This window comes from Athene noctua, chromosome 2 (assembly GCF_965140245.1).
Source record: "Athene noctua chromosome 2, bAthNoc1.hap1.1, whole genome shotgun sequence".
NCBI lineage: Eukaryota > Metazoa > Chordata > Aves > Strigiformes > Strigidae > Athene > Athene noctua.
In genome coordinates, this window is record NC_134038.1 from 29964852 (window position 1) to 29979212 (window position 14361).

The following is a 14361-nucleotide window of genomic DNA, read 5'->3' on the forward strand; positions in this document are numbered from 1 at the left end:
TAAAAGTCTTTCTAAATACAGTCATTTTCGCAAAACCCAAAATATTTAACCTAACAGATGTATACACTCTAATAACACTCTTTATCATTTATTTCAGAGAACTAACAGGTAATCATTTATACAGCTATTCAAAGCAACAGATATACTAAAACTCCCTTATCTTTATGATTAAATGTAAAGATTTACATTTAAATGGAAGCATGCTGTTCACAGACTACCCCTGCAATGCACTTGTTTTATTTAGAAATACGTTATAATTCATTTCAAAACAGTCAATGAAGTTACTCTGAAGCAATCTTTCTTCAGTTTCTTTTTTAGAGTAAGAAAAACCTTAATGGATTTAATTACTTCAGAGAAAAAATAAGAATGAACATTTCAATGTTTCCTGTTTTGACAAGATTCTGATTTTACTACTTTATCAAAGAAACAGCAATCACTTAAATACCTTATTGTCCAGTTTCCTTGCTTCTACTTCCAATACAACCACCCTGTTATCCTTCACTTCTTCTGCTGTAATCTAGATATGCAAACAAAATAAAATACTTATTTTGTATTCAGGAACTACATATAGTCTTCTCATATTCACAACACTTCTATGACAGGTCCATTAAAACAAATCATGTCTGTGCACAAATGAAGCATTAAAAAAAATGGTGTGGGGGGAAAGGAGGAACAATTTGTTTTGACACTGGGATTCACTACGTGATGACACTGACAATTAAAGATACTGCCCAAATAGTAGCATATCAGATGCCCTAATTATTTTGATGGATGCAGTGAGTCTTACAGATGCAGAAGATTTGCTGCTGTCCTTTTGGATGACAAATATTAGTGGAGGAAAAGAAAAATGCTTTAAGATACTTTTTACAGCACTGTACATTAGATACACTGTGTTCAAGCCACTAACTAATAAAACCCCACAAAAACACTTAAGGATAAACACTGAAGAGATTTATTGTCTTAACTGTCTTACCGTAATACTTCCTCTTCCAGCAGGTCTGCCATTTTTAAGTACTAATGGCTTTGTTATAGTCCTGCTAGAAACTATCTGCCAAGACAAAATTTGAGCATCAAGCATTATTAACACAATTTAATAGATTCTCAAAGACAGTGAGGTATTTACATTTTAGGAACTTTTCCTTTATCATGAAGATGACAACGTTACATTTGCTTCCCATGATCTCCTATAAATGAATAGGTAATACTTGATACACTTCAAAATTTTAAAACACATATGCAGATGAACACATTGAGAGTTTCAGGAACAATATGAAATAAAATGTCTTATGTAATATGATACACATACATGGACAAAGATAATACCTTAAGTTCCAATCTCAAATTGTTTTTAAGTTTTTCATACATACCATTCAAACACATGCAAGCCATGTTTCATAAATGGCTTCAGCAAACAGATTTATATACATAATGTTTCTCATGCAAACAAACATCAGCCTCCCCCCGCAGTGTTTCTAGTTGATTTTATTTTATCCTCTTCACGTAATGCTTTCTTAAAAAAGTGTGTCTACTCATTCTACAGGCCCTTCTTTAAGAATGAATGATTAATTCCAAATTGTTACTGAGTTTCATTTCACAATGCCTCCATCTTGATAATGCACCTAAAATACAAATACATTAGACACAAGGGAGGAAAAATCCCAACACGACTCTCCTCAGAAGAAGAGCCTTTGAAGGATCTATTAGAAACAAGTTAAAAAGAAGCTGCATGATAGCACCAATAGCAGAATTTAACACAGAAATGGGAGTGAAACAAACAGTAGGCAGAACCAGAATCACTGTTTGCCTTGAGTGGAAAGCAAATTACAAGGTTAACATGGCCTTTGTGAATACTCACGTCACTATACACAAATTCTCTTTTTATGGAGCATGAAAATAAGAATTTGAATATTAGAGTAAATAAATAGCAATTACTGCTTTGTGCTCACTGACAGTCCACCTTCATACAACAACATACAGACAGTCACCATCCTACAGTACCTTTCAGGGCACCATCTCAAGACCTTTTGCAAATAAAACATATATACACTGAACCGAGGCTTAAAAAAAACAACGACAAAGGGAATACTTTTCAACTTAGAGGATCCCAACTACATAAGAACAGTGATAAATTTAAGGTAAAAGTGGTTAATGATTTGCAGTAACTTTTATTTTCTTAATTCTAAGGAAAATCATTTGCATACTCACTTGTCCCAGTGTACATTCAAATTCTCCTAAGAAGTCATCATCACTCAGATCAAAGGTTTTGTTATCGATGTCATACATTCCAAATTTAAGTTTCTGAACAAGCTCAAAATAGTAATCAATTAGGAATTTCTTGGCAAACTTTGGGTTCAAGGAATTCTTAACTCTTTCTGTACGATCAACCTGTAGTTAGAAAGATATCACTTTATCCAGTATTTCACCAACCAAACAAGCACTCAAAACAAAGAGCATATTATTAAAGACTTTCAGAAGTTCTTCTTGCTATATAGTATAAAGACATACCTTCCCACAAACCTGTCATTAAATATAAATACAAAACCCACTGCTGTAAGAGATATTTGAGGACCTGTTTCTCTTTGCTCCCTGTAAGAAGTACATATTCCTGCATAAGGAAGATCAACATAAAAATGTTATATTGTCAAATTCAGGATGAGACCCTACTTTTGGAATACTGGATTTATAAAAGCACATGTAAGCATTTAGAAGGCTACTTCTCCTGGTCCACATATGGCTGGGGGAACAGTGCTAAAAATCAGACAGGTGTAAGTATTTTCTAGAAAACAATTATTAGTGTGCTGCCTGTATAACTATTATAGATATAATCTAATGAAAAGTGTTCAGAGGTGCTGGTATATTACTAAAATATTTTAATGAAATCATACACTCCACTTTTAAAAGGTCCAACAAGTCAGACTGTGTTTTTAGCAGATTCATGAGAAGAATCACACTGTACCTCATACCACTGCTGACCACTCGTGTTCTGGAGAAGCACACACAGCGGGTCTGACTTGGAACCAACATCTTTATCCAAGAGATTGGTGCAGGCAATGGTCAGCTCCACCTTCGTCACACACTGTGCCGCCATTTGTTAAGCTAGAAAACAGCAACAGAAATCATTATTTTAAAAATGGACTAAAAAACAAACAATGGGATTACAAACAATGGGATTGTCACAATGCATTAATTCTCTGACTGATCATTAGAACTGTTAGCTTGTCGGGAATAAAATTTGAGGCTCCAAATGCAAATTTTAAGATTTATCATGTACCAACATCACAGTATACTGTCATACTCTTGGCTTTGTCACATAGGTATAAAACTTCCTTTCAAAATCAGTGGATAAGAAACAAGATCAGGTTTCTTAGAATGCTTGAGTAACCAAATCAAAAACATGACACATCATGAAGAAAGCACAGTGGTTTGAACTGCCAACAATAAAACTTAAAAGCTTTAAATTACATCCTGTAAAGCCCACATGAAAGCCAGTATCTTATAATGTAGATATTAATAATAATTTGATAAGGAAAAAAATTATATGGTATACTCCTCCACCAAACTTTTGTAACAAAATGCTGAAGCCATGAACATGGTAGAATTGGAAAAGGGTGTTTTAAGTGGGTAACAGGAACAGGTGATCTTGCATTAGTACATCTTCAAAAACAACTACAACTTTTAATAATAGGGATAAGCAACTTTGAAGCCAAGTAACAACACAGAATTAGGAGGAAATATTCTTTCTGAAGGTTTGTTTGAAAAAAAGAACTGAAAACTTTCTCACATTTCCTCTTAAGTATCTCAGTCATTCTGGACTGGAACTGAGAAGACCAGCAGGTATTATAAACCTAAAGAAATCAACTCCATTAGCAGTTTTGAATCCCATGCTGGGATAACATGCATTTGCAAGCCTCATTAGGCCTGAGCAGTAGATATTTTCTATATTAAAAAAAACCAAAAACCCTAAAATTATACTCTCCAGAAATAAAGCTAATAATTTCCAACACCTCTCTGGGAGGTGAACCTCTACAGTACAATTGACCTTGACTGAGTGACTAAAACTTCCAAATCCACAAGCAGCCTATCTTGAAAGTTCCCAAGCCTCTTTAGCTTCAGCTTCTCCTTCTCTACAGTAAGTCCACAGTCTAGACACTATCCCTCTAGGTTAACTTGTCTTGAAAGTGCATGGCACACTAAACAGAATAATAAGGAAGGAAAGGCATCTTGCTTCTATCTAGCCTCCTCACTTGCATCATACACATATAGAGTATTTGAACATCAAACTATACTCTACTCATCTCTCTTCTTTTCACTGCATTCATATGACTTTTGGTGAAAAGGAACTTTTTTTTAGAGGCAAAAAGGGAAAGGAACATGAGAAAGAGGAACGATGAACTGAACACAGGAGAAAGAAAACACTGCGGTCTGAGGGAATTTTCCAGAGGCTTCTTGTATTCCACTAGGGCACACTTCATGCATTGCCTCTTCATCTCTGTTTTAGTATCTTAGAGATGGACCTTTTAGAGAATGAAGTAAACATAAATGATCTGTAAAGGAATCACTCCAACATCCATACACTATCTTTAAGAAGCATGTCAGATTCATGGAAATTCTCCTGTACCTCCCAAACACCTAAACATAATTCCATCTTTGAGTATCATTTGCTCTCATGACTTTACCAAGTTTCAGTCATTTTTAAGGGGAAAAAAAAGTGAAGCTCTAAGTTAAGTGTTTAAATAGTTTTTAAACCAATGCTTTTTAGGCTTAGAAAGCATACCTCTAAAAAGCAGTCTGCCCCTTTTTTTCCTGGTTCTTTTTTTATAATGGTATTTTCCATTCCCTATTGCTTTCCTGGCTGCCAGACAGAGCTCATTAACAGTCAGTGGTTTTGCCCATAGAATCCAGTGCAGACCAGCGCATGCCTCCTTAATGGCTGTTTCCAGAAAAACAACTTTCTGCTGACAAAATGATGCTGTAATATCCACTGATGCTGCAACAGCAAGTAGAAAGGGTTTTCATGAAATTCAACAGAAATCAAACTTTAATTGAGACGTATTTCTCAAAACAGTCAAAATTTTCATGCTCTAACGTCTCTGAAATTCCGTATTATTACGAGTCCCCAAAAGGACCTGTAGCCACATTCCTTTTGTTAAAGTTACATTTCCAAAATCACTGTTAAACAGATAGCATCCAGTCAACCTAAAAACCTGGTCAGCTTTTTCTACTTAGCCTGTGTGTACACATCCCACTTCTCTTACATGTGAAGTACTTTCACACATTAATACGTCAATTCTGTTACTTCCTCTCCTCCTCCACATGTCCCTGAATCTTCCACTATGCATCTAACATGGGAAAAGAGAAGATTTAGCAAAAGAGGTGCTGTGCAAAAAGCAACCTTTAACACACAGAGAAAAGAAGAATAAAAAAGCTGCTTCCCTTCACTGAAATGCAAATGCTCTTGTTTGAGACCTAATAATTGTGTCCACATTAGATAAAAACCAACTTATAACAAGAACATGCATTATTCCAAGTGGAGGATATTCAACCTGAAACCCAGATACAAAAGCAAAACTTCCAAAATCCTGAGATAGTCCTTTAATCTCTTCCATTTCCAGTTTTGCAAAATCCAAGATGAAAATATAATGCAAGGCATTTTCCTAAGAGGTTTTGAGAATATCAGCAATCATTATTTGTAAAATGTGTTGAAGAGGTCTGTAATACATCTAATGCATTTCAAGAAATAATTTTTGTATTTTATTTGAAAAACAGTCAACGTGATTGTCCGTAATACTGTAAGGCTGATACATTACAATAAATACAACCTGATTTTCAATAGCATAAACATAAAAACTTGGTAAAATACTTGCTAGTGAGAAAAAGTCCTTTCACATTAACCCAAAACAGTATTTATGGTAGTGAAACTCGGTACATAAACAACAGATACTTCTCTTACAACACTGTAGCCATTACAGAATTTGCAAAGGGCACACAGATGCTTCGCATGTATGCACTCAGAAGTCCTTTTGGAGCTCTGCATATCCTGCACGAGTCCCTGTAATCCCATCCTACTTCAAAAGAAGAATTACTCCATCTCCACCCAATTCTCCTCACTTCTGAAAGCCTGTGTTAGCTGAAAACTTTCAAAAAAGGTTTGGGAGGTGGGTGGCAGGATTCCTAAAGATAATAAACATCCTGAAGGATCAGAGTCACTGTCACATAAGTGAGCATGCTCTTTTTGAAGACTTGATGGAATAAAGAGTCTGGAAAATTGCAGTCTCTTCAAGATGGTGGGAATAAGAAATCTCAGCTGCACTAGTGCATTACCTCTTGAAATACCATTCTACAAAACACTATCAAATCTAGTACGCGAATCAGATGCAAAATATTCTAGATATGTGGCTGGATTACTTGCACATTTGGGATACTGGAGTAACATTACATGGCCAGATGACATGGTTTGGGATCTAGTAGGATAAACCCTGACTGTCAGTAAGTTACGTCACACAACAAGAGACTTACTTATTCAATTAGTTATTGTTATGAAAATAACTCTGCTCCCCACTGGAGAAATTTAATTAAAACCTCTGTTTTTCTCAAGCTATCAACCATTTGTCCTCCATGCAGGGTACACCATAAAGTGAGGTAAAGCACACCAGAAAGGGGCCAGATGACAGCTCAATAGTCCTTTTTATTGGAATAGCTTTTATGACCACAGGAACGTATCAGGCTTTTTAAAAAAACACCGACAATTCTGGACAGGAGAACACTGAAAATAACTACATAAACTGTATGGCAGAATTTGCAACATACAGACTCTGAACTGCAGCAATGTACAGTCACAAGGGAGATACTTGTTCCTCACCCCATTCCATATCTAGGCCGCTCAAGAGCATGACTAGGTCAACTAAGTATATTACAAGTCCTTCCGCTTGAGTTGTCATTACCAAAGCAAAACTCTAGGTCTAGTCATGTCTTGCAGTTCCACCAATCGTAACATTCTTTGAATTCCACTGATGATTCCATTGAAGACAAGTGACATCCACCAAACAACCCAGCCAAGTTCTGCTTTTCAACAGAAACTGTAAACTTGGTGTCACGGTTTAAACCCAGCCATCAGTCAAACACCACACAGTCTCTCGCTTACCCTCCCCTGCCCCAGGGGACCGGGGAGACAACTGGAGTGGTAAAAGGAGACTTCTAGGTTGAGATAAAAACAATTTAATAATTAAAAATAAATAAAATTTGAAAATATTAATAATAACAATAAAATATACAAACACGATACAATATACAAGCATAATACAATTGCTCACCACTTGCCAATCAGTGCCCAGCCCCTTCCCAGCTAGTGATCCCAGAGGAGGGGAAATCCCAAAACCACAACCCCAGAAGAGCCGCAACTTCCCAACTAACCCTCATCTATATACTGAGAATGATGTACACGGTATGTAATCATTCACTGGCCAGTTTGGGTCCATTGCTCTGGCTGTGCTCCCTCCCAGCTTCGTGTGCACCTGCAAACTGGTAGGACACTGGAAGTGGAAAAGTCCTTGATTTCTTAGCAACAACTAAAAACCTCAGTGTATTATCAACACTGTTCTCATACCAAATCCCACAGTGAATCCAAAACACAGAACTATTCTAGCTACTATGAAGGAAAATTAGCTCTATCCCAGCCAAAACCAGGACACGTGGCATTCTACATGGAAAGGAACAGACCTGTTATCAGAATAATCTTCTAACAGAGTACTTGGGAACTGTCAGACTGCAGCAATCCTCTCAGTGCTGCAGTACCAGAGGAGACTACAGGCTTGCCCAGATAACCTTCAAGAGTAGTGCAATGGTACATTCAGAAATACAGGCGTTTCCCAATCTGACAAGCAGAAATACTTAACTAGAAGACAAAAAGACTAATGAAGCAAGGACTGCTCTAGCTGGGTTGAGCGTCACTGCCTTTAGTCACGTCTCAAATCTGTTCTGATGTCAGCTACTGCTGTCAGAACATTTACTAGTTCCTGTGATTGCTCATAACAACAGTCAAAAAAAATCCTCATTTTGTAGTTACCTCAGGGCCCAGATGGACACAGAAAAAGCAGGGGAAACATTTCAGAACTTGCTAATAAAGTCTATTCCTGATCATCTTACCTTTTAGCTATAATGCTACACTTACGTGTTTTATGTAAGCTGTGTGCCAGACTAAAAAAGGCAGGACCATATACAAGCAGTGCTCTGATCCTTCTTGGATTATTAAGTATTTCCCACAAACCTAGGCAGATGACAACACAGAAATAAATTAGTTATTCAGACAGACTATAAAAAAGGAAAATCTTGAACAGAGCCTAAACCTGAAATAATACATACGACCCTTTACTGTCCTGAACGTTCCGTGTATGCAATTGTTCAGTCTCTGCTCTTTCAGACAGACCTAAGACACCATTTCTTGCAAACAGAAATTTTTGTCATAAAGATCCCTAGATCTGTACTCCTTAGAACCTCTTCTACTGCATCTCAGACGAAGCAGTAACAGCACTTCTCACAACAGCCTTTCACAAGGAGGGTTCTGGTAAAGAGCTGGCACAAAGATGAACAAAACAAGACTTAAATGAAACTTGGGAGACAACATCCATCTGACAACAGAACCTGCTCAGTCCATAGTCTCAACATAGTCCTCTAGCATCTCTTTATAACAGCTGCACATGCAAAGAGCAGGTAATTACGACATAGTCCCAGAAAATATCACGTCCGCCGCAAGAAGGTGACAAAGAGATGCTTTTTTCCACTGACGGGCGCAGCAGCAACACAATTTCTAGTGATCTTGGATTACATGTATATAAATGTATAGTTTTAAAAATTTCAAGGTAACCCTTCAAGGAAACTGATCACCTCACAGGAGCTGACATTTCATAGAAAATTACAAAGGCTAAAACTGTTCCATAACCTAATTTCATCATCGCATTTGAAAATTAGAGGCTTCTCTAAAAATCATACCTCTAGATGTGAATTCAGGTTCCTCTTTTTTTCTCTCTTTACAGGCAACAGAGATGATAAAATTGTCCTATGGCACTAACTGATGTGCTGACAAGTTGAATAACAGAAGCAGCTCAAAGTAATACATCTCAACTTGAATCACTCTGTATTTCAAGATTCACATAAAACCCTGAGTGTAAGCTATCTTCTCACATTCGCTATTTAATATGCATGAAGGAATTATATCATTCTTAACTGAACAAGTGATTACACTGATAAAACCCTAATGACCATAGAACTCATTTTACTGCAGATTATGGCAAGCAAAAAGAAAAGCTAGTATTTAAGAAATCTGAGGCATATGAGTGTGTGAGAAGGGAGACATTTATTTTCTTTATGGAAAATAAATAATCTATTCACACAAGATTCACCATACTCAGGCAGTTCAAATATTTATCTACTGGATTGGTATCACACTGGTGTAACAAGTCAGGCAACTATTCTCAGATAGTTCCTATATATAAAAATCTATCATTAAGTTACACTGCCAAAGAACATATTTAGAATTCTGTTTTAAATTCTGCATAGACACTTCACAGACCAGAAACTATTAATTTGATTTCTAGGATACCTGTTCACAAGATGACATAAAAAAAAAAACCATTTCTAAATATCCTTCTGTTGAGTTTTTTATTTCTGAAAACGTAACTTCACCCTTTAGGCACATCTTTAATGCTAAGTGTTCTTTCCAGCATCCTCACAGAATCATCTAGGTTGGAAAAGACCTTGAAGATCATCCAGTCCAACCATTAACCTAACACTGACAGTTCCCAACTACACCAGATCCCTCAGCGTTATGTCAACTCGACTCTTAAACACCTCCAGGGATGAGGACTCCACCACCTCCCTGGGCAGCCCATTCCAACACCTAACAACCCGTTCTGGAAAGAAATGCTTCCTAATATCTAGTCTAAACTTTCCCTGGTGCAACTTAAGGCCATTACCTCTTGTCCTATTACTTATGACTTGGTAAAGAGACTCACCCCCAGCTCTCTGCAACCTCCTTTCAGGGAGCTGTAGAGGGCGATGAGGTCTCCCCTCAGCCTCATCTTCTCCAGACTAAACACCCCCAGTTCCCTCAGCCGCTCCCCGTACGACCTGTGCTCCAGACCCTGCACCAGCTTCGTTGCCCTTCTCTGGACACGCTCGAGTCATTCAATGTCCTTTTTGTAGTGAGGGGCCCAAAACTGAACACAGGAATCGAGGGGCGGCCTCACCAGTGCCGAGTACAGGGGTAAGATCCCTTCCCTGTCCCTGCTGGCCACGCTATTGCTGACACAAGCCAGGATGCCATTGGCCTTCTTGGCCACCTGGACACTCTGCTGGCTCCTGTTCAGCTGGCTGCCAATCAACACCCCCAGGTCCCTCTCTGACTGGCAGCTCTCCAGCCACTCCTCCCCAAGCCTGTAGCGTTGCTGGGGGTTGTTGTGGCCCAAGTGCAGCCCCTGGCATTTGGCCTTATTGAAACTCATACAGTTGGCCTCAGCCCAGAGATCCAGCTTGTCCAGATCCTCACACAAAAATTATTTTAAGAATTTTGGATGATGCTTTGATCCAAGTGAACTAAAGTATAAAAGGTAATATTGTGGCCTGAACAAGAAAATTAAGAAATATAGATCTTCTGCCTTCAAAATGTAGTTGCTTTATGCAGACAGCATTCAACCAGGGGAAAGAATGTTTCTGCATATATGTTTTATCATAATATTTTTATATCAATTACTTCATGGAAAACAATCTATCAACTATGCAATTTGAATAGTATCCTAAATCATGTATTCTTCATAGCAATTTCTCTGTGTAGAACCACCGTCTGACTTTACATAACTAACATTATCCAGAAGAAAGAAAAATTTGTATCTCACTAAAAATTGCACTGTTTTATGGTAGAAACAAGATGCAAGTGACCACAGGTTTTAGATTAATTCTTCATACAGTCCATTTCAAGTCTGGCATGCTGTGACACTTCACTGTTACAAATACCAGTTCTTACAAATAAGATTATGGTAACTTACCTCAGAGGTCTGCCTCTGAGCTTTTCAGCAGAAGGCTAAAGCTTCAGTAGCAGCATTAAAATGAAATGAAATGAAAGAAAATTAAAACCAAGAACTGTTATTCCCATGTATCAAAGTAACAGGTTCAAATGCATATACTTGAGGAACTACAGCTCTTCTTAAAATAAATAGTCTGTCCAACAGTTTTATGTGTCCATGACAACAGCACTGTAAAGATTATTTATGGGAAACTCAGAGCCTTTGTTAGAGAACAAAGTACAAAATACATTAGATATTTTAAAAGTCCAGCAAAAAAAAGCCCTTTAAGATTTTAAGAACAAAGACTAACTACCTGTTTGTCCTGTTCACTTAATTTTTTTTCTTTTCCAATAAGATGATAGTGTTTTACAGTAAGTAGACCAAAATCAGCGGCTTGCAAGCTCCCAGTGTGGCTTATGCTCTAATAAACCTGTGTTTTCCTACACTGCTAATAGCTGCCCAAGAAAAATCAAAAAACCCACTATCCCACAATGGTCCATCATAGCATTTTGTATCTCAGTATAAATAATAACTTCAAACTGACAATCACAAAATTACACTTTACTATAGCCCAGATGTATTTCAAACCTTCCTATAGGCAAACCAAGAGCTCTTCAGTCAGCTGTCCTTCAATTCTCTATCACTGCAGCTTACTTGGACTCTGCATTCACCGTCTCTGGGCAGCATCATACATTCTGTGCATATACACAGGCAGTGGCTCTGAACACAGGCACGCAGCAATCATGCTACATCCTAGAACCATCAGATTATTGAACATGTGCTAATCACCCACCTTGAGGGCTTTGTAATAACCCTCCTGGATGTGAGAAGCCCCAGAAGCAAATTGCCACCACTAGAACTAATTCAGCTGGCTCCTAATTGTACTTTGGATAAAACACTGAGTGAACACGTGCACTTGATCCAGCTACAGGTAGGAAGGACCTACATGATACAGTCTTCTTTCGACCACAGAAGAAAGTATAAAGCAAGTGATGCAAATCATTAAGACTATTTCTTAAATGGAAGCTCAGACCCAGCAATCCAGCCCCAAAACTCCTACATCAGAAACCCTTCAAATGCTTAATAATGCCATTTTTAAATGCCTAAGCAACAGCATCTCATCTAAAGCAATATTAAAGACAAACTGAAGAAATTAAACATAAAGCAGTAAAGAGCACCATAATTCTACTTCCTATCTACTTGTTTCCACCAGCCACACCACAATGCGATGCTAGAAGGGCCATTACTAATCTTAGCCTAATTGATGCAAGAATAGAAGTAACTTTGTTGGTTTAACAGGAACTAACACCTACAAATACTAACTCAATCATGTACTATTTATGTTGGAAGAGCACCCCCACTTTCACTGAAAAATAAACAGAATTAGTAAGAAAGGAAAAAACATATCTTATGAATTAACTTTGTCCCTAAAGGTATTTCCTAAAGGAAACCACAGTCATGACAGCATCTGATTCTAAATCAGAATGCAGGAGGAAAAAAAATTAGACTCCACCCCAGGTAATAACATTAACCTACCTGTGGAGCTGAGCTTTTAGTTTTATTACCCCTAAATGAAGGATCTTTGGTGCTGTTTGTAAAAAGCAGCTACAATGACTTCCCTCTAGCCTTAAATTATGGAGAAATGTTAACGCCTTGGGCATAATACAAGGCTGTAAAACACTGTGCTAAAGCACTGCTACCCTGGAATTCTGGTAGATGACCTTTAATAATGGCTTAGTTATTCAACTTATCAGAAATGGACTGCTGCTTTCAACAGCTGAACTAAAATTAAGTCACATATAAAGGATTTGTACAGATTAATTTCAAGATATTTAACACAAACATATTTGTTGGAAAAAACACTGCATCCTCCTTAACAATGTAACAGAAAACCCAAAAGACCTTGTCTGGTTCTCCTTGCTCCTCTACACATCTTTCTTACTTATCTTTTCTTCTAATGCCTGTTGGTGTTCTGCTTGTCCTGTGAAACGTCTTACGTCTGTGATTAAACATTTATAAAATTAAAATTTAAAACTTCAAGTAAAAAAAAATCTCCGATAAAGTTTGAGTCTAACTATTTTTACTAAATAAACTGTTTGTAGTACCACAGAAATACCTTTAATATTCAGGGACAAAAAACAAATATAAGTTTTGGAGGTAGGGTGATGCATACTACCTTGAGGATACTTAATGCACTTGAAGATACGAGTATGGAAGCAAACATAAAGGGCTTTCATAATTTAACTTTTCCCTAGCATAAGAGTAAATTATGACAACATGCATGCCAGCTAAGGTTTGTCTTACACATATCATGCAACTGCAATGAAGAAAGAAAAATCAACAACCCACTCGAACTGCAGCAGTTCAGGAAGAAGAACATGTATTTTTTAGGAACGATAATGACTTCTGACAGTCTCCTTTCTCAAGCGTGAGGGCGTTTTCCGGAGTAGTGTTACATCACGACAGAGACCGGCACCCGGGACTTCAAAGTCCTGGCGTGCAGCTTTAACTTCACGGAGTTTCGCTACCTGAGGGACGGCGAACCAGACGGCCGATTCCTCGAGCTCCGCAGACGTTTGTGTCCGGTGCCCCGCAAAGAGGTGCCTGTGTCCCGGCGCAGGAAGCGGGCAGCCACCTGAGGGGATGTTTCGCAAGAGGCTGTTGGGACAGCTGCCACCCGCGGCGCCAACCACCGCCGGCAGCTCCAGCCCCAGCCCAGGCCCTGCCCTGCCGTGCCCTGCCCGCCAGCCCTGCCCCGCCTGCCCCAGCCCCACGCGCCTCTCGGCGGTACGAGGCGGCAGCCCTCAGCCGCCGGAGGGGGAAGCGGCCGAGGGGCGACGCGCGGAAGGCATCAACTCCCTCTCCCCGGGCGGGAGGGGGACAAACCCCGCGGCAAACGGGCCGACGCAAAGCCTGCGCGGCCGCCCAGGCGGGAGACGCAACCCAGAGGCAGGGACAGGCGACAGGGCCCCGCCGATCCCTCTGCCTCGCCCGCGGACAGCGCCCAGCCCAGTCCCGCCCCGAGCAGCGGCACGGCACGACACGGCACGGCACGGCGCGGCACGGCACGGCACGGCACGGCGCGGCGCGGCGCGGCGCGGCGCGGCGCGGCGCGGCCCAACGTGACCCCAACCCTGACTCCCCCCTCACCTGCGGAAGCTGCCGACCCCTGGCGCCGCCGGCGGCCACGCCCGTGCCAACCGGGCGCGCCCCGCCCCGGGGTCGCCGCCGCGGGCGCATGCGCAGAGCCCTCACACCCCCTCCCCTGCTCCCTCCCCCCCAGGCCCCGGCCGGCGGCGCGGCTTGA

The 14361-nt window shown here is 39.7% G+C and overlaps 1 protein-coding gene across 1 annotated transcript in view; it reads right to left on the reverse strand.

The window, feature by feature from the left end:
- The window catches only part of CPNE3 (copine 3), a 32025-nt gene extending 17714 nt beyond the window's left edge, over positions 1-14311 (reverse strand). The window contains exons 1-8 of the mRNA XM_074898765.1: positions 14205-14311; positions 13583-13689; positions 11037-11077; positions 8168-8263; positions 2957-3096; positions 2206-2385; positions 974-1048; positions 446-517 (exon numbers count right to left, since the gene is read on the reverse strand). Of these exons, the coding sequence (XP_074754866.1) occupies positions 446-517; positions 974-1048; positions 2206-2385; positions 2957-3088 (459 nt within the window). The 5' untranslated portion in view covers positions 3089-3096; positions 8168-8263; positions 11037-11077; positions 13583-13689; positions 14205-14311. The remainder of the gene's footprint in view (positions 1-445; positions 518-973; positions 1049-2205; positions 2386-2956; positions 3097-8167; positions 8264-11036; positions 11078-13582; positions 13690-14204) is intronic.
- Between the last annotated feature and the right edge of the window lie 50 nt (positions 14312-14361).